This window comes from Apis cerana, linkage group LG4, assembly GCF_029169275.1.
Source record: "Apis cerana isolate GH-2021 linkage group LG4, AcerK_1.0, whole genome shotgun sequence".
In the NCBI taxonomy this organism is placed as follows: domain Eukaryota; kingdom Metazoa; phylum Arthropoda; class Insecta; order Hymenoptera; family Apidae; genus Apis; species Apis cerana.
The window spans coordinates 4,447,419-4,474,589 of NC_083855.1; the positions used below are offsets into that span (position 1 = coordinate 4,447,419).

The 27,171-nt window shown below is 36.3% G+C and overlaps 4 protein-coding genes across 10 annotated transcripts in view; 3 read left to right on the forward strand and 1 right to left on the reverse strand.

Annotated features, from left to right (window-relative positions):
* The first annotated feature begins 4,336 nt into the window (after window positions 1-4,336).
* On the forward strand, window positions 4,337-5,983 carry LOC107993596 (Golgi-associated RAB2B interactor protein 3-like). The gene is made up of 3 exons (XM_017050099.3): window positions 4,337-4,494; window positions 4,880-5,177; window positions 5,521-5,983. Exons 1-3 carry the CDS (start codon window positions 4,483-4,485, stop codon window positions 5,577-5,579), a joined length of 369 nt encoding a protein of 122 aa, XP_016905588.1. The 5' UTR covers window positions 4,337-4,482; the 3' UTR covers window positions 5,580-5,983.
* A 1,188-nt stretch (window positions 5,984-7,171) lies between these two features.
* Window positions 7,172-9,574, reverse strand: LOC107993585 (apidermin 2). Of its 2 annotated transcripts, none has more exons than XM_017050089.3 (3): window positions 8,326-9,574; window positions 7,804-7,981; window positions 7,172-7,439 (listed from the first exon to the last, which is right to left on the reverse strand). In XM_017050089.3, the coding sequence occupies exons 1-3, from the start codon at window positions 8,335-8,337 to the stop codon at window positions 7,399-7,401; spliced, it is 231 nt and encodes a 76-aa protein (XP_016905578.1). In that variant the 5' UTR covers window positions 8,338-9,574; the 3' UTR covers window positions 7,172-7,398. The 2 variants fall into 2 exon arrangements, with proteins under 2 accessions (XP_016905578.1, XP_016905579.1); XM_017050090.3 differs by having other exon boundaries at window positions 7,172-7,436; window positions 8,326-8,565.
* Window positions 9,575-9,748: 174 nt separating this feature from the next.
* Window positions 9,749-13,804, forward strand: LOC107993595 (uncharacterized). Its single transcript, XM_017050098.2, has 4 exons — window positions 9,749-10,046; window positions 11,561-11,843; window positions 12,307-12,762; window positions 13,195-13,804. The coding sequence occupies exons 1-4, from the start codon at window positions 9,915-9,917 to the stop codon at window positions 13,455-13,457; spliced, it is 1,134 nt and encodes a 377-aa protein (XP_016905587.2). The 5' UTR covers window positions 9,749-9,914; the 3' UTR covers window positions 13,458-13,804.
* An 11,897-nt stretch (window positions 13,805-25,701) lies between these two features.
* The window catches only part of LOC107993584 (glutamate receptor ionotropic, kainate 2), a 142,248-nt gene continuing 140,778 nt past the window's right edge, over window positions 25,702-27,171 (forward strand). For all 6 annotated transcript variants that reach the window (XR_009829471.1, XM_062073641.1, XM_062073642.1 and 3 more), the window contains exon 1: window positions 25,702-25,971. The gene's annotated coding sequence lies outside the window, so the exon portion shown is untranslated. The remainder of the gene's footprint in view (window positions 25,972-27,171) is intronic.

The following is a 27,171-nucleotide window of genomic DNA, read 5'->3' on the forward strand; positions in this document are numbered from 1 at the left end:
TGTTATAAAAATTAAAGGTAAGCATTTATTCTATTTCACATTCTTAAAAGGGTACTAATTAAATGATTTAACGCGTAATAAATTTTGATGAGGCTTTCAGAAAAAATGGCCATAGATGACAAGCATCCCTATTCTATTCTCATTACCAATCTGCTTAAATCAGATCAACGATCATGGATCACGTATTATGGAAACTTGCCTACAAGACTATCGAATTAATTAAACTTTATTTTATCCTTCAAACGCTTAACGGTACGTTCTGAGCACGGACAATGAGATGCATACGATTATCGGGCGGCAGTATGCGATATCAGCCACGTGTACTCGTGCAGGGTTACCAAAGTGAGCAACGAACCATTCGCGTTTAATTCTCTATTCGCGTGTTCGTACGTATGTTTCGACGAGGGAAAACTGCATTTGCGCATATGTACGTTTTACCGCAGCCGTGGTTAATATTAATGAAGTTAATTGTTTCGTCTAATTATAACATCCCATGTACAAGAAAAAAACAACAAACAAGTGAGAAAATTTTGAATCGAATCATCGAACGATTAATTAATTAATTTAGAAATACGATATTAATTCTGCAAGTTAATAGGACGTAATCAAAGAGCATGATTACGAGAAAATTACGAAATTGAAATTGATTAATTTACAACAATTAGGAGAATGTGCAAATGTTTCATAAAATTATGAATTTCGAATTTTGAATTTTGTTATGCGTATAATGATATAATTATAATTGTATCGTGGATTTATATGCAATTCAAATAATTAATTAACGCGAAGAAAGCGTACGTATGCAAATTGTCTGCATATGTAAATATTACGTATGTATTTGTAAGATATTAATTTTATTGTGTACATTTATTTATCATATATATTTTTTTTTCTCATCATAAATCGATCATTTATCATTTATCATTTATCTTGAGTAGATGACGAAGGTCGTTTCTACATTCTAAGTTATATTTATAATACAATTCAAGTGGCATATCTCCATTCTCTAAGTTATTATTATGCATTTCTTTTATGAATGCTGAATTAGCTGTTTTATTACAGGATTTTATCCTTTTATTGTTATTATATATCTATTTATATTTTATCCAATATGTAACATTTATAATCTAACAATAATATGTAAGAATTTTACTCAAAAATTTTTTCAAAATACCACTTATAATTAAAACTTTATTATTTCTTTCAATTTACTCCTGGATGAATTTGAATTTTTCTTAATTCTAGAATATTTTTATTTTTCAAACTTTCAACAAATCGATTAACACATTTAAATTGAAAGTTCAAACGATAAAAAAAATATCGATTGTATCAATTCCTTCGAAACTCTTCAAACGGCATTTAACGGCTGCCGTTAAATTCAGCCAATTAAATGTCCCAATTTTTCGAGCAAAAATACGAGTATAAAATAATTTCACCTTACTTACTTTAAAATGTCAGGGGTCGGTCTGAAATATTCATCGTGAAATGCAAAAGTGATTCAACCCAAGTGAGCTCTCCCCTCATCGATAAATCTGTACCCTCCAAATACATCCGTCGACTATTCCAGCCCGACCTACTCCCAATCGCCTCCCCAAGAAATATTAATCAGAATTCCACCATTTCTACTACTAATAATCACCTATAAAACATCCCAAAAGAATCGAATCACGTTCGTCCACGATCGATCGAAAATCTGTATACATTCGAATATGAGCAGAAACTTGTCGATACCCTTTTTGACACGAAGAAGAAGAGGAAGAAAAAGAAGGAGACGCTTGACGCTTGCGAATCGAGACGAATCTATTCGTGGAAAGGAGTAGTCGGTATCACGAACTCGTCACAAAAGGTCCCAACTTTTCAATATCTATCCGAATCTTCGAATCCCCTCTGGGAATCAGGCGAAGCTGAATCCAAGCTTTCCGGTCCAGGGTTGAAAGGTCACGTAAACGGGCCAATCGCGGGTGGAAAGGGAGGTGGACGAATTCGATGGCCGAATTTCACTTCCATCCCCTTGCACACGAACGACCGTATAATGGAATAATAAAGTGACCCGTTTGGTCGATAGCAGACAGCATTCGTGGAAAGGGCGACGTTGTTCAAATTGTTAAACGGCTTTGGGACTCATTAACGCACTGGTTTAGATATTGAAATTGTTATTGGTTTAGAATCGATCGAAATGCGTTGATGATTATTATTATGATAACGAATTCTGGGGAGGGGAGAGAGAGAAAAATTAAATTGGAATTTCATTTGTAAAAATTAAATTGACGAACGTTTAATATTTTTGAATAAAAAGAAAAAAGTTTAGTTGGGCTGGTTCCATTTTAGAATAACGAAGTTGATTGAAATGAAATCGAGCTCGTAGAGACGTTTAATATTTTCTGATAAAAATTGTGACGGTGGTTCCATTTAAAATAACGAAGTTTCGGAATTTTTGAAACGTTTCCATTTATAAACATGCACTGCATAATGTGCCATCAAGGGAACTATTGTAATTTATAAACGAATTGCTTTTTTTTATATATCGTGCGTAAATTTATTCTATCTAAATCATTTCCGAAGAAAAAATTGCATGAAACGACAAAAATAAATATCAAACTTCCATCATTATTGTTTTTTTTTCTTTCGTTTCTCAAACTTTGCTACGATAAATCACTAATACTTCACATCCATTTAATGCAAGAATCGTACTTCGAAAACCCATCATCGAAAATAAGAAATCGAAACGAGAATTAGGAAAATTAGCCACAGATAATAAGCGAGCCCTGTGCAAATTCATCGTGTGAAACAACTTGCACCTGATCGTGAGGTATATACGTGACCAATGTCGAGTCAACCACTCGCCACCTCCCCCGAAATTTCTCCCTAAACAGCGGAAGTCCTCGTTCGAAGCGGCTCCAAAGTTTGCCCAATTATTCCATCAGCGATGGAACTCTTCCCAAGTTTGGCGGGGAGCGTGGTTTGGCCGTAAATTCGAAACGGGACGGGCGCAAAAGCCTCGCGTGCCACGATTCTCCCCCTTGACTCGACAAATCTGATACGCGCAATTACGCCATTCCTGTGTGTGCGCGCGGATTCAAAGGACGGATTACGGCGCGGCCATCGCGCGAAAATTGTTCGGCCTGGACTGTTCGGCCGAAAATAAAAGGGCGAAGCGGAACCACCACCACCCTTCCCCCTTTTTTCCCCTGCTTTTGTTTTATTCGCGTGCGACCGACGCTTGCTTTATTCTTTGCCATGGGAAAATTGTTCGTGGGAACGATGATCGCCCGCGTTTCCGTGAATTTGTAGCTGGAAATTAATTTATCTCGCTTTCTCCGCCTTTCTTCGTCTGCCATCTTCTTTTTACTTTAGGCGGTTAGTGGTTCGTAACTGATTAAAGGGAGAATATGAAGGATTCGATGATTACGTGATATTTCTCATACGAAATATGGGGTAAAATCGACGGAAACTTTTTTTTTAATATCTCAACTTGAATTCTAATGAATTTTTATCCCATTTTCCTTTTTGTAATGTAGAAAAGTGTGAAATATAGATACATTTATCATTTTTATCAAATATTGTGAAATTATATATTGATTCTAGATGAATTAAATGAAAATTTGTGATAACATAGAATTGTACTGTAATCTTTTTAAAAATATAATTGAAAAATATAAAAAGAATTAAAATTTGCATGATTCCAATCAAAGAAAAAAACGATTCATTGTATTCATTATCGATATGCAAATATTCAATAATTTCATGTAAATTTTCTTATTCGCTTCATTTTTATAGCAGATTGTATCCCAAAGAAACGAAACAAATTTAATGTACGTTTCACTCGTAAACAATTTTACGCCAGATTACAGATAATTAACTCAAAAGAGTTATCAAAATAAATAATAAATTATCCGCTGTTATACGCATCAAGAATTTTCCAGTTCATTATCATGAATTTATATACTCTCCATTGAATTTCAACTCGCGCGAACAAGCGTATCCGTTAGTTACGAAACAAGGAAACCACCGTTTCATTTCCATAGAAAGCATCATCGATTATTCTACAAGATGCAAAAGCAAGTTCGAAATAAGAGAGAAAGAGAGAATTTTAAACGATTTTACCAACGTTTCGCGAAAACGCCATGACGAAGACGAGAGGATGATCAGCGGATTCAACCAACACGTGTTGCTGACCAACAAGAAAATTCTATTTCCCTGACAAGCAACAACCGTTATTGCGGTAACAGGCAGCGCTGTACGAGGCTGGTGCACGTCTCCGCGTGATAACAATTCCCGTCCAACGTGTGACGTTGGACACGGAACTCCAGTGTCGCTTATCCAGCTGACCGCACCCTGCCTCGTTTCTTATTCCAACTTTCATTCGGGGTTGAAGGTTGCACAAGGCGATCTTGCCGATCAGTTTGGGTATATAAGGCGACGTGTCACAGGGGTTGAGCATCAGTCACTAGCAAGCTAAAGACTAACCACAACGCAACCAATATGAAGTACACGGTGAGATATCATAAGAATTTTATATTATAGACCTTCTAATTTAATTGATTGATTCTCTGCAACATTTTAAATTACTTTCACTTGAATCTTACAATCTTAAACTTGTCAAATTTTCAAACTAATGATGTAGTCGCTTGATTTGCGATCAATACTATAGAGAACGGATTAATAATTTATACAAGTAATACTAAGTTTCTTCTGAAAAGAAACTAAATGGTATTTCTCGAATCCTCTTTTCCTTAATTCTCGCACAAAAATATCCCACTCAACACCGTTGATTCGAATATTTACCAATAATCCTTTCTGGAAGCGTAAAAATTAATCCTGACCAATTCTGCCACTATCATGTATCATCCATTATTAATTAAATTTTTCTGAATTACAGATCGTCCTTGTCGCTGCCTTGGCCATGGCCTCAGCCAGCCCCGATCGCGAGCGTCGCTCCCTCGGCTGGGGACACAATGGAGCAGTGGTGTTAGGTGGAGTTTTACCCGCGCTGGCTCCTTCCGTGGCGGTCGTTGGGCCTGCTGGCCCAGCTGCGGCGGTCGTAGGGCCCGTCGCACCAGCTGCGGCGGTCGTCGGCCCAGCTGCACCAGCTGCGGCTGTGGTTGGACCACACGCCGGTTCCGCCGTAGTGGCTGGGCCAGCCGCTGGCCCAGCTGCGGTCGTTGGACCCGCCGCAGGTAAATCTCCCTAATCAGATGCTTTTTCTCTCGATTTCAAATGTTTGAACAATTTGTGAGAAGCTCGTTAACCGATGTAGATTACGCGCATCATCAAATATGATAACAAATATGGAAACTCGGAAACAATCTCGATCGATTTCGGTTTCCAGATAATTATACCGATTAATTTGATTCGTGTTTAATGAGCGCGTTATTATGAATTTCATTCATGCCGAATACGCGATCCATCGGCGAAGCAAGGCTTCAAAGGATGGTGTGAATAGGATATTGAATAATGTAGGATTATGTTTGTGGTGAAAATTTAAGGATGTGTATTAAAGAATCCGTTTTCTTCCCGTAGGAGCAGCGGTCGTGGCTGGCCCCGCTGGAGCGGTGGTGGCGCCAGCAGCGCATTGGTAGACCGATCCCCCGGATTCGATCACTCCCTCCCCCACAGCTTAAGACAACTCGAACGATTTCTCTCGTGAACATGGAAACGGCTTCTCATCGACCTCCATCCGCGGGACTTGGATCAAAAAAAAAAAAGCTCAACGTTGCTCCATATCGAATCGAAGACTCCGCAATTTGAATGGATTCGAAATGGAACGAATTATATAACGACGATTATTCTTGATTTCTTTTTCTTTTTTTTCTCTCTCTCTTTCTCTTTGTCTCTCTCGTTCTCGAGACAAAGAAAAGGTCTGCTCGATTCACGATGGACAACGTATCCGAGTTTCTCCGAGGATCTTTCGCGTATCTCCTTGTAATTATTATCCATATACACGTTACACGCTTTTATATTTAATAAATGAAGCTCCACTGTATTATACTCTCTGATTAATTTTCCATTCCTTGAAATCGCAGGGATAAGTCGATATCTCGTTTAACCGAAGTTTAACGGTTTACTTGAGAAACCGTAAAAGTTGTCGGAACTTCTGTCGCCCCAGTTTCTAATTAGTTTGTTGAAAGCCGTTAGCGTCATTCTTCCACCTATATATTCACTGCCAATAAAAGGACACGCGAAATAATGAATCCAGGATGAATTCGTCGAGCGGCCTCTGAAACGACGTCTCTGCGATGCTTCGAAACTGTGGTTTTTAAAGCGCGAGTAATTTCTTTCGTTGCAATTTGGCTTTGATACTGTGTAAACTGTGTATAGAAAGAATAAAAACGGATTTATGAAACAGGTATATCAGGTTATGAGATAAAAAGATATGCTCTTACACGCATTAATACTGGCAACAATGTTTCAGGTTTTGCCGCGTGACGAATAAAGAAGTTTGCCGTATTTATTTTTCAACGAAGGGATTTATTTATCGACAGATGCTTAAGATGAATCGACGAATCAACTTAATTAATTAAAACGTATATTATCTAATTTGAAAGAGATGTACTGATTGGTAATTGTGCACAATTTATTGTTTTTTACTTTTAACAATTTTTGTACTTGTATCTAATAAACGCAAATTATCGAGTTCGAAACGAGATTTCTACATTGTTGGGCCAGTAATAGTTGGTACACATTGTGTTTAATTATCACATTCCAATTACTTTTGACAGGAGGTTATTAACAAATCGATTCTTTCGACGAATTCAACTGTTGCGTTAATGTCGTGCACGGATAATTAGCTAATTAATCATCCAATTTGAACGTTTATAATATTATTAACACTCGGATTGTACGTCACGAAATAATTTATTGTGATAATTGAAAGATCAAACGACTGATATTTCGAATTAAAGGATATTCTTTGAACAACATATTGATTAAATATCGGTAATAATGAAACTCGTTACAAGTAATTGAATTGTTCGTATGCACAAATTATTCTATTTTTATGATTCGTCCCGTCCTACATATCGTTATCTTTATATTTTGTCAAATATTAAATATTTTGATTAAATATTGATTAAATTTAATGAAAATTATCTGTGCGTGTATAACATATCTCTAATTATTCTGTTTCGTTTCATTGCAGGAATCGAAGGTTTAGAAGAGAATGCATCAAGAATTTATTTTTTTAAAATAAAGTTTTATTATCTGATAATAAAATTTTAAAATTACAATAAGGGGAAGGGAGTGTATAATTTCTTGTGCAGAGCCGATTATGGATGATCGATTGCGGCCTAAAAGGGGATGTAACCGAATTCGAATTTTCCATAATGAGAAGAGCTTCCCATCATCGTTGTTTTGTTGTAATACTTAAAGTCCAGTTACGCCAAGATGCTAAATAACGATTTACCATGCTTTCCACGGGCCTGGGGCGGCTACAACTGCTGCTGCAATATAGGTAATAACAAGTTTTCTTAATAAATCTTTAACAATAAATCTCGCATGCTGTTCGAAAAATATTCCAAGAATGATCAATCTAAACCAAAATTTAATGATCATGATTTCAATAATATTTTAACTTCAGTTTTCTCGTTGAAAGATTAATAATATCACACGTACAAACAACGAGTAACATTGTCGTAACATATGATACTCGATATCGACATTATTAATAATAAAAGTTTAATCATTGGCAAAAATTTCTATCCAATAACATTCGGTTAAATGGATTTCTACTGTAAAAATTCTATTTCGATATTAAACTAAGTCGATGATCGATGCAAAAGAGTACGAGATATTTAAAATACTTACGCGCCGCGAGAAGTCTAGGAGCCGGTGCGAGAGCGATAGCAGGAGCGACTTTAGGGGCGAGAGCAACAGCGGGTGCAAGAGGCACCGCTGCCAAAGCTGGGGCCGCGACGACTCCTCGGCGTTCCCTTTCAAATTCGGGGAAGGCCGCCACAACGGCCACGATGGCGAAGAGGATTAACTGTAAATTGAACGAATTCTCTTGCAACATGATCTACGTTATATTATACTCGATTATTTATCGTCATTTACAACTTCGTCGTTGCAACGAATCTCCATCAATAATTTTATCAATAATTAAGGGTGTTCGTAATAAAAACTTTTGTTCAGTTATGAGATGTTTATGATTCGATAAAGAGAGGTAATTACGATAATCTCAAGGATAATGTAAATTTACTAAGTGAAAAGATGGTGGAGTCTGGAGAAGAGCACAAGAGTTAAACAAAGATCGATTGCCAATTTATAATTAAAGAAAACGTGAATCTATTAGATAAAAACCGAAGAATGGCGAATTGCCTTTCTTACCAGGGATTTCATTTTGTGTTGATTTGCTTGAGCTTCTTAGAACTCGAAATCGCAAGCGACTGATGAAAATCCAGGTATCGAGTTTGTCTTTTATACTCTTATTTTCCAATCTATATATGTATACGTCTCACTTGTGCACGTCACGCTCAACCCTGTGTGTACGAATGTGTGTCAATCGCGTTTCAATGGTGGCCGGCCGGTCTGGCTGTGTGTCGCGAGGCGGGCGTGGTCGGGACTAGAATCCCGTAAATCAAGACAACGATCTAAAACGATGAACTCGTACAGCGCCAATGTTGCATCAGAAATCTCGATGCGAGCACGCAACGCGGCCCGTGTGTTGCAGAAGTTTTCGAGGCGGGAACGGGGCCGTGGATATATTTGCATACCTCGTACATAAACGCTCGCTTATAGATATTATTTCTTCTTTTTTTTTGTTTTTTTTTCTTTACATCATTCCAAACGTTTCTTTATCACGTGTGTTTACCTGCAGCGACCAATCATTGACCCCAATGCGGGAAGAAAGAGAGAGAGAGAGGCGAGGAGAGAAAGAGAGGAATCATAAATCGTTTTCGATTTAGGGTTCGATCGTGCAAGATGCAATCCGCGCGAGATGTTGCGAAATTGACTTTCAATTTTGCATTAGACGGCCTTGAATAGATAAACGGCCGATAGACTAAAAATGTCGAACGGAATCGCGGTCGAACAGAAAAGCAGGAAACGATACCTTGAAAGTTGTACCGAAGCGGTGTGTTACGAAAGCGGGGCTTTTAAATAAGATATTTTTCTCAGACTGGTCCATTTTTCTCCTCCTTTACCCCGGTTTTTGTTATTTATTCAACGCGCGACACGGGGGATCGAATAATGCTATTCGAACGCTCGTTCGCGAAACAGCAAGCTGCGAGCTTCTGTTCCTTCGAATGATAACACACCTGTATCGCGTTGCCATCCTCCGAGCAACTGTTGAAACTTCGCTTTCGAGGCCGGTAGAAGGCTAAGTTGAGCCATTACAATAATAAATTCAAATTTATGTTTTACTTTATTTTCATCGATCTTACGTATCTAATCTTATCCACTTGAGTTTCCGATATAGATTATCTACACGTACGATTTAATCTCGTATTCGAGATTGAAGTAAAAGTAAGAAATAAAAGAAAAAAACGCTATGCTGTCGTTCCCAATTAATCTCGATTGAACAACTTATTCGATAATAATTTTCCAAGAATTTATTTACGATATATCCTTTATTACGAATCCTTAAAGATTTAAACAACGACGCATCTCGTAGTTTCAAGAGAAATATACAAAACACCGATAATATTGCGAACCGTTCGAACGATAATCATAAGATTTGCATCTTAATAATCGAAAGTGTTCGATCCATTGAACGGAAAACTGGTCTCGAACACGCGGCAACTCTATAACATGCGCACGTTGCATGCATGCATGCATGCCGCTCTTTGTTCTGCTTTTCCGCCGAAGGAATTCCAAGATTAGTCCGCTAGAAATCTTTCCGATAGAAAAACAGGGCGCGGTGGCCATTTTTCCTTACTCATCATCCGAGTATATAACGTATATAATACACACACGTAATGGAGTATATAACTGTTGAAACCGGTCAGAAATGGATCAGTAGCCGACAGTGGATCGCAAGGAAAATTCCTGGAAGAATAGCAAGGGAAGAAAAAGAAGATTCGTCGAAGGAGACAGCCATGAAGTTGCCGGTAAGCTCGGAAACTTTATTGTAGATCGTTGAGAGGCAGGAGGAGAGAGAAAGAGAGAGAGGAATCCGTGCAGTAGTTCCTGATGAGAAAACTTTAATCTGTTAGCTCGTAATGCACTTTCGTGTCGTCCGTGAAATATGAACGGCTCCCCGTCTCTCTGACCAATGTTCCGTTGATATATAGAGCGGCACGGTGTTGGCTGGCAGTCGGATAATTGAAACGTATGGCCGCGTTTCTGTAACTTTGATTAAGATGGGTAATCCATTGATTCCGTTTAAATACGTCGGATAATTGTCACGGCACGTTGACAATAACGTTGCGCGGCGTGTATGACGACGGTGTAACTTCATCGAGCGGGGAAATCGCGAAACGAAGTCACTCGGAACACTTGGACATTTTTCATTAAACTTCTTCGTGAAGATTTCCATGAAAGATTCTCGTTCTCTATGAAAAATTCTACGATGATTACGCGATAAATATCGTTGCAACCATTTGTTTAATTTCCAAGAAGATTTTCCATATATCTTGATCTCGTGTCGGGTTAAAATTCTCAAACGAACGACGATCTTTCCATCAGTTTCACGATTTCGAATTTCTCCCTGGGAGGAATCATTCCCTGTACAGTGATGACGCGTTCATGTTCTGCTCCCCGTTTACCGAGTTATGCAAATCCGAATCTCTATCCGCCATCGAATCGCTCGGATATTGTTTTGGAATCGACACGAAACGAACGATGGATCACGCGATGGTTAAACCGCGATCGGTTCTCCCGGTTGATACATCGACGCGAAGAAGAAGGTCGGTGACGTTAGGTAACGGAATGGGTTGTTGGTCGGGTGCCATTTGCCACAGAATTGCGCGGATTGGATGGGTAATGTTCAAAGTTATTAACACGGGTGTGGTTACTATTACGGGGGAGGGGAGGGGAGAGGAGGGGATAATGGACTTCTCGAGTGTTAAACTTGAGAGGGAAGGAAGTGATATATCGAGGGCCTAAATTCCTCGAGTATTGGGCAAATGGTGGGTCAAAGTTCAAACTCTGATTCATTTAAACGGCTGATAGATTCGATGAACGAGGAATATAATATTGTATAAGCCCTTGGAATATTCGAGATATTCGATGTTGAAAGTGTATCGTGTAACAAATGATTTCATTTGTTGAATATGAATCATTCTGTTTATTTTGTTTATCACAATAATCAAATTTCGCTGGAATTATTCGTACGCGTCTAACCAATCCACGTGCCAGTATTATCTCCTATCTGAAACTTTGCTACAGAAAAAAAGAAAAAATGAAGGCTACAAGAAACAAGCATTTCCATGCTCGATTATAATTGCATTCACTCGTGTCGATGTTAATGTCGAAAGATATCCGCGAGATATCGTTAACAAGAGAGACATTTATGGGGCGGAGATTAGGGCGAAAAGCATTTCAACTATTATTGTGCCACGACAACAGCCCACGTTCGTTGAAACACTCGTCCCAATAAATCACGCCTTGTCCATTTTTCCAGCTTTTGCAGCTCGTGATGTCGATTCTCTTAACTGTTCCCGCCGACAGCTGGCCTTATCACGCCACGGTGGGCGGCAGAGAATCGACGGTGTTGGTAGGCCCAGTTTACGGACTGTCACCTGTCAGCCTATTGCCCGCAAAGCCGGAGGAGGTTTTGGGGACGGTCATCCGTGGCCCTGTGACGGGCACCACGCTCGTCGAGGGATCGTCCTCCGGCCCCGTGACCATCGTGTCCCCTGGAACACCCGCCAACGCACCCCAAACAACACCTTCCCCGGCGCAAAGTAATCCAGCTTCAACGAGAAAAGATTCGGAAATGTAAATTCGCGGAAGTTTGGAGGGAGGGAAATTCCATTCGACGAATCCATCCAGGGTTTCAATGCTAATCGATTCGTTTAACCGAATCGACGACAGTATCGGCTCTTACACCGCGCGCCTTTTATAGAGATACATAAAGCTAAGAATTTATGGGCAGCCGGGTTTCTCCGCGGTATATTACGAATTTAATAGGTTCATAAATTCGAACGCGTTCGAGGGAGCACGCGTAGCCGAGAGCCAGATTAACACAAATTCGCTCTTTTGCTTTTTCCTCTTTTAATTGCCTTTCTACTTTGTTGGAATAAGACATATATTCGTGTTGTGTTATATGCATCACGTGCATATAAGGAAAGGATACGTGTATCGAGCAAGATTATCGAAAGATTTCAGATAGTTATTCGTTACATCTCTCGTTCCATTTTTTTCCAGCCGTCGTCTCAGGTGTGCCGGAAGATACGGTACTCATTAAAGGAGCATCGGCTGGGGCGGTGACGTTGGTGGCCCCGTCTGACAATTCTATCGCCAATAACGCGGCGTCAGCCGTGGCCGAGGCGAAGAAAGGCGGCGGTGCAGCAACGTCAGCGGCTGTTGCAATCGAAAATGCAGAAGAATCGGCGGCCAACGCGGCGCCAATTAAGGAAACAATAGGCGTAGCGTCGGCGAACGCGGTAATAGGTCCCTCGACCGGGCCCATAATCATCGCCGGTCCAACTGCTCCCCCCCTACCGATTCCCGTTTCCACGTCCGAACAACCAGTTGTCGCCACCGTTGTCGAGACGAATTCCGATTCTGTCAGCGTGGCCTCCACCGCAACCGCCAACCTGTCAGTTTCCGGCCTGATAAGGACTGTTGAACGAACCGAGGATGAGCCCAGTCTAGCGACAGGTGAACGATTTTAGAGAATATATATATAGTTGAATCTCGAAAAACAGAATGTTTTCTAAGTTTCAGAATATTTTTATTGCTCTCTCTTTTCTATTGATATATTTCTCAAAACTTTTTGTTATCGATGGTTTAATCGAAGATATAGTTTTTCGTTAGATAAAAGAGTAAAAGAATCGAATCTCTATCCTTGTTAATATATAATAATTATATTTAATAATTTGCACAAAAAAGGTATCGAGAATGAATCTGCTTGTTTTTTCTTTTTTGCGAAAGAAATTAATCAATCTTTCGTTGAATTCGATCGAAAATAAATCAAACCTCGTTTACATCTTGTTTACATTCTCAGACATTCCAAGATCAAGAGTAATTGAATTACCACTCCCGCGATATCCATGTATAATCGATTCCCATGTATAATCGATCTATTTACAGATAGCACAGAATCGACGAAGATCGAGAGTTCGGCATCAAGCTCGAGCACCGTGACGACCACTTCCGGGAGCTCTACAGCATCCGCAACAGCGAGAGTTAATTTGATTTCACCAGCGTCTACGATCGCGGTCGGTCCCTTAAGTAACGTCGTCGTATCGCCGACGAAAGCATCGTCCGCGATAGTTTCCGGCCCCTTGGGTACCGTTTCTGCCGCAAGTGTATCTTCATTGGATCGGATCAAGACGCCTGTTCATCCATTGTAGAGCACAACCGCACATCCTCTCCCTATCTGGTACCTTTCGACACCGAGTCGGTCGACAAAATACCTGCGATCAATTATCCCCTATGTATCGTTTCTAAGGTGAGCATTTGTAGGCGCGATTTATAGGCAAATGCACGCGTTGACATTGCGTTGGCGATCGACGAGTTGAAGGGGGAAAGCGCGCAAGGATAACCGGAGATCGACTTTGCATGCGACTTGGCATTGATGGCCGCCCCCCGTGTTACCCGTTTCGATACAATGGAGAGATATTTTTTTTTTTTCCTATCTTGTCCGAGCATAGTACTACGGACTTTTGTGTTGTAATAAAGACTTGCATATGGATAAGAAGCCCGGTGTCTGTTTTTGTTTTTCTTCTTCCGAATAGTTTTTCAACGGCGACGGGACGGGTTGTCGACACGAGACACGGGGAATTGGGTCAACGTTGATGCAATGTTGCACTGCAGTTACATTGCGTTTCAATTTTTATAAGAAAGGGTAAACGTGTTTTGTACATTGTTGTACAAACAGGAACGAAAACAGTGTAACAGTTTGACGAAGTTATATTTATTTATCTAGTTATCCGAAATTGGAGCAATTCGGTGGATCTGGCGCAATCTCCAGTTTGGGTTAAACAAGCCGAACCTTAACCATACGATTAAGCTTGAAACTCAATTATTGCTGCGCCGCTTTCACTAGGTAAACGAACTTATCGAATCGTATGGACTTTTGCCATATAGTGTAGTTTACTTTTATATTTTTCCAGGCTTTCTCATTGTGATCAACGTTTTTTGAATGCTCGAAAGCTGGGAATTTTTTTTTATTACTTTTAAAAAACAAAGCTATGCAAGCTACGTTATAAGAGGATTCGAAAAATACGTATAATTTATTCATTTATTCAATTTTTCAAACGAGGCAGAATTATCGAGTAGCTAAGAAAGATTAAGATTTCGAAAAATTGTTGTTATTCCGTGGAAAAGAGAAATACAAGAGATATAACAAGTGCTGAATGAGATCAAAGTCAATTTTAAATCTCCATAATCATTTGCAACTACGTATAAGACGTTAGTAAGGTTTCATAAATGTTTCCTCGGTTTCTCGTTAGTCATATATCATATTTTTTTATCATGAAAGAAACGGCAAAACTTCTTTGATTACCTAACACCTATTTATTATAAATGAAAAAATGTTGCAAACGGAATTATCTACAATCTAATTAATTATTCATAATCTCGCTCATTTCAAATGGAAAAATATGTTTCTAGATCAGGTAAGAAAACTTCCATTAATATTTATAATTGTAGAACAGTTAACAGCATCAAAGAATAATTAAATTTTTAAAATAAAATGTTATTTTTCTTCGACGATCATCTTCAATTTTCATCTCTAACACGAATTTTTAACTTCGCTTTCAGTCGATGGTGAACATGATTCTGGAGAAAGTAATTCTTTGAATCTCGATAAAATTGAAATCGCCGATGAAGATCGAAAAGAAATTATATATCTTCGAAATAATGTTTCTCGATTAATTTTTAAAGAGGAATATTACAAACATTTTACTCCATCGCGTATAAAATTATATTTGTTATCAATTATGAGATATAACGCGATAACAAATATTGGAATTGACGTAAATCAAGAACAAGTCGACTCGTTTCGTTTAAATTGCAAATTCTCCCGATATTGAAACTTCTCGCATAACCATTACGCCTCTTTAATTTCAATTTATCATTTGGTCCATCTTCCACGAAATAAACGACACATTTTATAGCTAGAAGCTCGAGAAGTGCAAAATTTATGTACCTTTAGGCAGAATGGCGAAAAATAAAATAAGAAAAATTAATTTTCTTTCGATCAAATGACAAATAAAAGAAGATATTATTGTTCAAATATTACTTTTATAAGTACTCGATTATCCAAGTAATTGGAATGACGAAAATACCACAAACAATACGATAATACCATGCATATCTTTTTTTTATTTTTCACGATTTCAATTTATTGGAACATATGAATGGATTATGAATCGATACGATACAACACGTATGGGAATTGGAGAAAAATTCGTAAGATGGAAATAAAATAAAACAGAAATATATCGAATTGGATATTGTCACGCACTGACAACGCGATTTTATTATATTTGAAGTAACAAAAAGACAGGCGTCGCGTGTGATTTTCGAAAATAAACAAGCAGTTTCGCGGAATCAATAAAAATAGAAGATTTATTGAACATTGGTTAAATGAAAGTATATTTTTTCTGTTCAAATAGTTTTTAAACGGTGCGTAATATTGGAATATTGATTTCATAGCTGTGAATATTATTATTTTATCCTGGAATAAATGTCTGTCGAATAAACGTATTCATTCTTAAAAAGAAATTCATTTAAAAAAAGAAGTTTCTATTTATTTAAATAAATTCTTTACTTTTTCAATAAATAAAGTTTCAATAAGTTTTTCGAGATACGATAAAATTTTACATTGAAAAATATTAAAATTTTCTCTTATAAAAAAATTCCCATTCCAAATACGAAAACATGGTGAAATTTGATCTCATTCTCTTGAAGAGATTTTTTTTTCTCTTAAAAAAACTTTTTATTCAAATAAAAATTTTCCAAAGTGAATTTCACTTTAAAATTAATTTAATTTAATTTTTCATAAGCAATTTTTCACTATATATAACGACGACACTCGTTCAAAATATTATTCAATATCGCTTCACTTCTTCCACTTTACCGTGATTATCACAGTAAAATTTTATATTTGAAATGGTAAATGATCGCACCATTAAACATATTTTTTCACGGCTAAACCACTTTTCGTTATCGAAAAGTGTGAAATGAATCGTGCATGAAAGCATTTGAATCGAGAATCCGATTACCATGACCCTGATATGAAATTCTACGGTAGCCTAGAGGAACATCATGACTCGTTGCAATTTTACCATTCTCCTCCCCTCGTTAAATGAATGTTACACCTAGGATCATGGCCGGCTAAGTGAACAATACCTGATTCAACGAACGACATAAACATCCCTTACAGAATGGTGTCGTTTAATGAAACGAACGTAACAATGAGATCCTTTTACCTCGCGACTATTTTCCATGTTATCCGTTCTACCCTTTTCTCCTATAAATCAACCAGCTCTTCCCGCGTTACATTGTGTGATCACGGATAATGAACGATTGTTGAGGAGGAAAATTAAAATGTTAATTGAAACGAATGTTTGAAAAGTGGTGGATGTAATGTGGAAAATGTTTCGATGAATTTCTTTTCGTGTAATGGTATTAAAGATCAAGAAAGTGGAAATGGAAGAAAGACGATCTTGTCTCGCATCTTTTTCATCATCTTGAACTCTTTCGTTAAAAGGAAAAGATATTACAGAATATTACCTTCTAAGAGATTTAATCTTAGAATTAAATAGATAATTCATTCTTCCGCTTAAATTTTATTTCATTTCAAAATATAAATGGAGTTTTTTCATTTTATGTACGGAGTAACATAAAAGTAACTTGAAAATAATTTAAAGACAATTTCCAATCAATAAATTTCTCGTTATCAGATTATCATTTACTTTTCAAACAGGAGAAAGAATATACATATTACACTCATTATTTCTTTCATTATGATGAGTAACGAATTCTCTATAAATTCCTCCTAATAAATTTTATAAAATCTAACATACTCCCTTGTTCCACACGATTCGCAATCTCCTCTCTCGACGCGGAACTCATCGAAATTTATTACTCGTCGAAAAAGCAAAAAAAAGAAAAAAGAAAAAGCCAATTATATGACACGTTGAATCGAAACAGTAGCGTCACTCCTCGAAAACGTTTATCGGTGGAACGAGGTGACAATGGCGCGACGGAAATTAATTCGACATTGCCAGTCGACACCAATTTTCATCCCTCCCTTCTTCTCGTCCAATCGGCGTGTTGCATCGTGCGAATACGGGACGGCGAGGGAGGACAATGAATCCCGATAAACGGGGCAATTTTACGGTAACACGGAGAAAAACATCGGGGGCGCCGCACCCTGTAATTCTCGTAATGGCGTAACAAGCTCCAGAGGGGGGTTGGATTCACTTTGCACTAATGCACACCGATCTACAACAAAGCCTGCCTCGAGGCTGCCGAAAATAATAATAATAGGGTTTTTATCGCGTTAAAGTCAGCTTTGTTGCGATTAATACAATAATATCCAGCACACGGGCGTGATGTTTCGCCGATAGTGATGGGATCGAGTGTGCTTATACATCGTAATAAAATATTCATTTCATTCTGCGACGTTTGATCCTCGTGAGATTTATTTGCCTCGTTTTTTCCGATTGTAAATGGTTTCATATCGGAACGAAAGTTATTCAATTATGTATAAATCCTTTTTAGTAATTAAAAGTATATTTTATTTAGAATTATATATGAGAAATGATAATTTTATTATCCATTTTTCGGCTTGTAACTGTTTAAAAATATGCTCGGTTTACGATATATTTTCGAAAAAGCGTGAAAATATAATGTTACTTTAAGGGATTAAAAATAATTCGAATTTGATTTAACATTCTATGCTGCGATATGATTACTGCCATTACTATCCATCGATATTAATGACCGAAGTTCAGTGTTCGATACTTAACGATTGGACAACCATATTAATGGACCAAGTTTTCGAAACGATAGGAACAAATTTAAGAGAGGAATAAATTTTGACAGCGAGAAAAGAGGATTTTGATGGATGTGAATTTTTCGATACGGAATGGAGTTTCTAAAGGAAACCAGAAAGAGGAGCGTGATTTCCGTCTGACGTGATGCACCTCGGTGAATGCAGTGAATTTCTAAGTATCCTTCTCTCTTCCTCTATTATCGCTGCGATAATAAATCGCTGTCGAATTGACTACGAGAAACGACTTTAAACATCATTGTTCTCTCTTCGAAACGAGGATATTCTCCACGATTGACAACTTCTTTTCATATCCTGGAGAAACTTCTTAAAACAAGGTACAGTTAATTATATAAATTCGATCGAAACAGACAATTTTATACATATCAATCTTCGATATTTAATACGTAATTTATATATAATATATAACGTTTCTTTGTTTCTTAGCCAATAGATAGAACAAACAGCATCGTTCGTCTCTGTTGCAAATACAAGAATCACAAGGATCACTTTTTTTCTATTTCTTGTGCTCAACGATATACATTAAGCGTAATTAACACGACACCTTGGGTGATTCGTGCCAACGCTCTATCTACCCTTTGAAGCTCGTTAACCAACTTTTTTCTTTCTTTCTTTTCTTTCTTTTTTTTTTTTTTTTATCACGAGATACTATCGACTCGGGTCACGGCCGAGAGACACGAGCATTATCTTCATCGACCGCGGGGAGATTCGACATCAAAGGTCGTTACGGTAGATTGCATGGAATGTCGTCATTGTCTCGTAAAAGATTGCCTTTAAAACGAAACGTAAAGCACGTAAGGACGAAAAGAGAGGGAAAGGGAATGACGAAAGGAGAGAGAAAGAGAGAGAGATATGAGAGAAGCATGCGTGACACGTCTCTGTTATCTTGTGAAAATAGACTCCAGACACGTTGATAGGCGAACGAGCGTAATTTTTTTCCAAAACAAGGGAGTATACAGGTGGCGTGATATCCTCGATCGAAAAACGGAAGCTCTCGACGTGGTGGCTATTCATCATACGGCTATCAGTCAGAAACAGAGATACATCGGCCGTTCGTGACTTCGTGAACATCGCTGATAACGGTGCCAACTTTGCAACTGCGACTGCGATAACAGGCCGAGTTCATGAATGGGACGTCGGTTGGCGCAAATACGGATGGATTTAGTCAAGTTTTCGGATTGTTACTTACGATCTCGATAAAAGGGTGTAATCGAATGATTTTCTTTTTCAAATTAACGAGTTTAAGGGTAAATATGAATAGCATATCCTTTATACATTCGATTTGATTTAATAATTAAAATCAAATTTCAATCAAACTCGAGGAAAAAAAGTGCTCTTCTCAATGAATGTGATGAAATATGTCTTTTCCTATATGATTATCATTATATTGAGCATATACTCGCATCAAGTCTCGTGAAGTAACAAATACGAATTGGCATAAATCTCAGAATTTTAATTCTTTCCTGTCGATGAACATTTTATGTATACGGAATAAATCATTGGTAAAGTAAGAAATGGGAAGTAAGAACGTAAATCGAGGCTGATGCGAGTGAAAGTGCGCATTTAGATGCTATCTGCCACCTCTGTTTACCATTTCCCTCTTCGACACTTTTACGAATTCACGGTGTCGTTTTCAGCTCTTCTTATCGATCGTAGCCGATGCCAACCATCGGTTTCCCATTCATCCTCGTTACGATCGTTGCTACTCCTTCTTTTACCCGTTTAATTTGACTTTCAAATAAGCTAAGGTAACCGTCGAACGCCACTCCCATTAAATAAACGTTAACTTCACATTTTATATCACTTTCCTCCACTTCCAACGAAATCAATCGATCAAAGTCTCGGATATTTAAGTGGACGAACCAGCCAGGATCCACCCTTCTCCCCAATTCTATTTCAAATAGAATTTCAGATCTTAAGTTCGATCGGAAATCCTTTACAGGTCGTGCCAACAGATCTTTGACTAAATTTAACTCAAGAATGATCGATGGATTCTCTTTCTCTTGTAATATTCTCGAAGGCAGATCGTGTGCATTGTCGTTGCACGTCTACATTATCCATCACTTTTGTTGTCAAGCTTTAGCTTCAATTCATCGTTTACACTTCGTACAAGAAGCACGAATAATCTAATCGTTTCGAGGTTAATGGAAAAAAACAATAGCAGAGGGACCAGCTCTTGCACCGGTGTTCGATAAATTTCCGATATATCGGAAGTGCTGTGATCGATATACTCGAATTCAGATAGAGGACAGACGTTTAATCAAAGGCTAAATTAACTGGTACGAACTGTCTCGATTCCATGTTTCGTTTTATTGCCAGTTAGATGAAATTTCTAGCCGAGTTTTCGGTAACTTTTTCCTCATTTAATTTTTTTAAATCGGTGAACAGAAAATCGAATCGCGTTTGACTCTCTTATCGAAATATCAGAATTTGATCGAGATTAAAAATTATTTATTTAAGTATTTTTTCGAATGGAAATAAATATTTCTCTATCGATCTTTCTTATGTACCATTTAAGGAAAAATTAAGGAATTATATTTTCCGTTATCAATATTGGGCTTCCATTATCGATATATTTTAATTTAAAATAACGAGTCGTATTTCTATATTTTTTTACATCAGAAGTTCATGATGTAACGCAACTTCTATGATGTAATGAAAGAGAAAAATGCTTCAGAGGTTTCAGAAATTAAATGAGAAAATTTCAACGTGAACGTAATAGAAATGAATCATAGAGACGGTCCATTTATTGGCTCGATTCGATCGCCATTGATTTTCAAAGATATCGGTTTCAACTTGTTATCCTCGTTGTAACTAACCATTTAATACTACAATACGATTGAAAAAACGTGGCTATAAATTGATCAAAAACGATCGCAAGTTAGAAAAATGGGAGAATAAATAGATGTTGGAAATAATTGGTTGATATGTTTCTATCGATTAATTCAAATATGTACACTCACGTTCATAAATTGTTAGATATTTAATTCAAAATAGTAATATATTAGTAATTTTTTTATTGTTTCTTATGGCTTTTATAAATTTAATTATATTATTATTATATATTATTATTATAATATAATTAGAGAAAATATTATAAACGTATTAAGAGGGATATTATTTTAAATGTTAATAAAATAAATAAAGTAATTCGAGTAATATCCGAGAGACAGATTAATTCAAATCCATTTTATCGAGATGATAAATTATTATATTTTATATTAAATAAAATTTAATAATTTCAAGTTAAATTCAAGCACATTTGTTTTTTTTTCAAATTTTATAAGATGATATAATTTATAAATGGAGATGGAATCGTCACGAGAAATATTAAATAAACACTTGGAAATTTATAACTGTTTTTAATAAAAACATGAATGTATTAACACAGTTAATAACAGTTTAATGTTTAAAATTAATAAACGTCTGATGACTTATGGACAAGAGTGTACATACAGCTCCAAACAACTATTTCCGTCCAAACCCGTCCAAAAATTAAACTAAAATCTAACATTTGAAGCTCTCTTCCTCCCTCCCTCTCTCTCTTTCCATTTCAAAACGCTTCAACATTCGCTTTAACATTTGCATGGCCGACGTTTTAATAATATGACTGTTATTTAAAAGATGCCCATCCATCGAGAGCAGATGGATAATTACGCGTCATTACGAAACGGTAATTAGTAATTCCGTTTCGTGGACGCGCATCCGAAGGTTCGTCATCGCGTTTAGAATCGTCGATCGTGGAAATGATATTTAATGGACGAACAGTTTCATCCTGGATCCTTGGTTATAAATTATATCAGACATGTTATGGCCTGTTCCTCTCTTAATATGACACGCGATGGCAATTTGTACCCCATTATGACCGCTTTCTATTACGCATAACTACGAATCGCATTTCCTGATGTTAACCAATTGCTGTACAAGGCTTCACCGTACTTGATCGAAATTCTGAAATGGAAAAACAGCCTATTCAGTTAATTATCGGATGGAGGTAATTGCATCGAAAAATAAACGAATATCGATGCATCGATAAAATCAGAGATAATGAAGATGAATTTGTTCACTTTGAGTTAACAATAACATTGAAATTTACGTGGTCTATATTACGTAATTAATAAGGAAAGTTTAGATAAATATTCTTATCTAACGTTTAATAAAAAAAACAAAAACGAATTATGAATAACAATTACTCTCTTTTCTAATATTCTTTATTTTTTTTTTTTAGCTTTGAAGATAATCAATAAGTCAAACAAGAGGTATGTAACGATCGAGGAAAATGAAAGAGTGAAAATTGAGTAAGAAATTTTTTTCCACGAATCTTGTTTCGACAACTTTTTCAATTCTCTGCAATTGGACACGGTACGTAGAAATAATTCGTAATTTTAAATAAATTCAAAATTTTTCAAAATATTTAATGTTAAATTATTTGCAGCTATTTTCAATGTTAAGCAAATTTGGTAAATGGTAGAAAAAAAACAAGTTACTTATATTTCTCTTATCAAAGAAACAATTTTTAGTTATTCGATACATTTTAGTTATAACTAAAAATGTATTTCATCGGGATGGGGAAATTCTTTTAAAACTTCAGCCGGAAAGCACGGAGAATTTCCTGCGGATATTCCAAGGAATCCGGGCAAGAACGGAAGTCGGATACGGAAGTCACCGCTTGAAATAAGCCTGCAGTTTGCTTTCGCCTTGGAGTAGTTGGACAACCACGTCTCGTGCCAACAACTTTACTACAATATCGTCTTCCTACGATTCCTCTTTGTTAGTCTGGTTTCCTGTTATTGCTCAATTCCTGGTCTGACACTATTCTCCATTTATTTGAAGGAAAAGTCGGATAAATCGTAACGAATGCTTTCAAAATCCAATTTTAATTAAAGAATAATAATTGGTTTTTAACATCGTTTCCAAAAAATATTTTCTTCTTTAAATAATTAAAATACGTTTCAAGTTACGTGATTATTTTTAAAAAAATTATCATTTAAAAAATGAATAAAATATGCAATTAGTTAGCGTTGAGCTGAAAGAATATAACACGTACAGTTAAATTATTTCCTCTTTGCAATCATTGTTTTTACTGTGTGTAATCTTAATTATAATTGAAGAGGAAGAGAACTTTTTCATAGTTTACTGATCAGCTTATATCAAAATTACGTATCTTTTTTTTTTTAATTTTTCGAATCTTTTCAAACAGAGAAAATTAGTAATTCAAAATAAAAATATAAAAAAATTCGCATAGAAAGCTGCGATATTAAATTGCGGAAGCGGAAGTACTTAATTAAAACTTTGAATGGAAATGAGTTCAAAATGTAAAAAGAGAATTCCAAATATCAGGAAGAATCTTTTTTTTATGTGTGATTTACAACATTCCAGAGTGTGCTTGCATAAGTGTAAGAAACAAACAAGAAAAAAAGAAAGAAAGAAAGAAAAAAAAGAAATTCCATAGATCCAGTATAGAGAGAATCAGTGAAAGTTGTAGAGGAATTGCCGAGTTCGAGCTTGTCGCCATCCTCCGGATATGCAAGCAACTAGCTCGTTCAATCCAGATTGTAACTAACTGTTCGAAACTACGTTTCCTACGATTTATCAACGGGTTTGTGTCTCGGCTAAACCTGTAGTCCCGATCCACACGGAAATATAAATATCGTGGGACCTGTTGCGCTTTGTGCACCATCGATGTTGGCACATCCAGGCCAAGTTGGAAGTGTAGTAGCATCACAGAAGAACTTGGCAAGATCCTGAAAATCTTACTGGGTGGCTTTCTGGGTCATTGAATATATTTAAAATTACGTATCACTATTCTTTCGTGGAGTTTCTTGATAATTTGGATACAAGTCCTCGAGGATTTTAATATTTTTATCAGTTTCAATCACAGTTTTAATTGAAATTTTAATTGTATGGGTATGACTGTGTTCTTCAGTTAAAATTTCGTATGCAGCATTTTGGAAGACTTGAGAAAGTTTCATTATTTTCCTTTCTTTCCTGTCTTCTTTTAGTTAGCATACATAAATTGAATTTGACTCTATATCCTTGGAAGGTACATAGAGTTATCTAATTTTATTTGAAATTTAAAAGAACACATGGAACTTGAATATAAATTAAAGAATAACAAAATGTTGAATAGGATATTTTAAACAAGGAAGGTATATTATAACAAAGTATGTTTGTTTCTTTTTATTCTTTTAATTCTTTCAATTCTTTAAATTATCATTTACACACGAGTTCAAAATTGTTAACCGAGCAATATCTTGATTCACTATGATGCACTTATTCAAAATTTATTACAGGCGATAGAGAATCGTTATGAAAGGATGGACGAAGAAAACTTCTTTCGTTTTACGATTAGTTTTTCTTATTCCCTGTTCGCCTACAGGATGGATAATAAAAGAGGCAATAACTAGTAGACTTTCATAACAGGCACTAACCTCACGACGCTCCTTTCCTCGTATGTTCCTTCCTGAAAACTTTTGAACCGTCTGTTTTTCTTGTGCTCGTAAAAAAGATACCAACCTACTATAATTTTTCCATTTATAAGCACGACGTGGATTTCATAACGATAATATAATAATTTTTTTCCCTTCTTTTTGAACTTAGAAGCGTCCCTCGTTTCGAATTTCATAGACTTTATATGGAGAACGGAAAGAGCAGAAAGTTATAAATAACGGGTATAAAATCTTCATAATTCATCTTAATATTAATCCAAACGATAATTTGAAACTTTCATAAATTGACTATTTCTGTTTCATCGTAAATCTTGGAATTTTCATCTGGCTACAAATAAGGTTATTTTCAGACTCGAGACATATTGAATTTTCTACATTTAAACATTTAACGAGACGAATTACGAGGAACGAGGTGAGAAGTCAATTTGCATTGTAGAAAAACAAGGAAGGAAGTTGGTACAGAGGTAGTAGATGATTTGCAACGGTGAACGGCGAATTGAAAGTTATAAGTCATGGCCTTTTCAACCCTCGAGCAACTCCCTCAAAAGATTGAATTTTACTTTAACGTTACTTGAAAAGTCGTTACTGTTTTCTGTACTTTAACGTATTTTCGAGTTGCAAGAAAAGACAAAGGTAAAGAATTCGTTAATATCGCTTCTATAGTTAAAAGATATAAATCATAACACAAATACCACGAATAATGAAGTTTTTTTCGCTAAAAAAAGTTTACATATTTTTCATATTTCAATTTTTTATTTTGATATTAAAATTTTTAAATTTATGTAATATTTATTAATTTTTCATTCATAATTTTGGTCGAAATAAAACATGAAAATGAGATATGAAATTAAAGAAAAAATAATTTATAGTTTTTTTCAAATATAATAGATAAAAAATATTGAAAGATATTATATTTTTTTTAGAATTCCAAATATTTTAATAAGAATAAAAATTCGATAAAAGGAAAGTATTTTGTGTTTAATTATTAAAATAATTATTATTAAAATAATTTCTTAAAATATTAAACAGAGCACGTGGGAAGGCGCATGTGTAACACACGCAGGAGCACGTGGCTGGCTCGAGCCGCGATTCGGTCGATTTCGGATAGTTTCGTAAGTCGACGGTAGAAGGATCGGTGGCAGTCGCGCGCCGGCCGCTGCCTCGATAGGGTGTTTGTGTTTACGTCGTCGCGATGAAAATTTGGCCGCCATAGAGGTTATGTTTACGCGTGTCGCGGTAACCAAATCGACGACGCATGCCCTTCTGCGTCCACCTTTTCGAAAATCCTTCACCGATCGCCACGTGCCTGTCGAGAAATCCATTGACTTCCTACGACATCGCGTCCCTCGGTGCACGGAGCATCTTAACAACTCTTGATATATCCAGACTTTCGTGAGTACAATATTCCATCAATCCTATTCTATTTTTTCTCTCTCTGCATTATTCATATATTCATATAACGATTTGGTAAACGAATCATTATGATTTGGAATATCATAACGTGTACATTGATTTGGAGTGACAAATTTATGAGCAAAGTTTAAACATGGCGATCGTATTTGCCAATCAAACGTATTAGTCAACCACTCGAACTATTTACGCGGTATTTCTCTTCAAATATCACGATCGAAATATTCTCAAGTAGCCACCAGAGTGCTCTAATTGTACCGTATCGTGTAAAATAACACGAAATTAATTATATCTTTTGTATTTTTCGCGTATAATTTCAACGTTTTCATTTTCAACATAAATCGTGATACGTAATTGAAATACGCATCGTAAATACGTAATAGAAATTTTTCTGAACCGGATAAATAAACATAACACGAAATTCATAACACACGTGTCGCCGTGTTCTTAGAAAACGAAACATGCCACACTGAGTCACATAACATGACTCATCTCGATACTTTTTCACGTTGTATTCGTATTTGCGTATTCGTTCGATATTTTTTCCACGTGACTTACCGCGTTCGAAGAAATGTGATTTATTTCGATATATTAGAGTCGTTCGATTATGCGAATCAATCGTGCGTAGTGATTATAGATAAAATATAATGGCGAAACAATAGTGTGAGTTTTAATGCTGTTCAACCGCCTATAATCTCGCCGCAAACAAAGAGCTCGGGACGAGATAAATTATGATGTCGAATATATTTTGAAACTTGGTCCAATAACAATTTACAATTGACTATTGGAATCGAGTTTTCCTGCGCGACAGATGCATTCACGCATAATTCACGAATAAATTACATCATGCGTGTACAAATGACGCTGGTTAAACGACTGGTGGCCATTATTATTCGGTGCAATTTGCTTGAAAAAGTTAATGGCGGAAATTTATCATCTTGTTATATACGGGCTTTTTATCATTTTTATTAGAAAACTCGGTGGTAATTAATCGATTAGGTGATTAGCTACGCGTTTTATTAAACTTTTTGTTCGTAAAAGAATCGATCTCTTTATTCATCAAGGTCCACGATTATTTTCTTTGTTTCACATAAAGTAGATATTAATCTCTTAAATTTCTGCATAATGAATTTTGTTCCCAGATAAATTAATAAATATAACTTGTTTTAAAATAAAAATTTC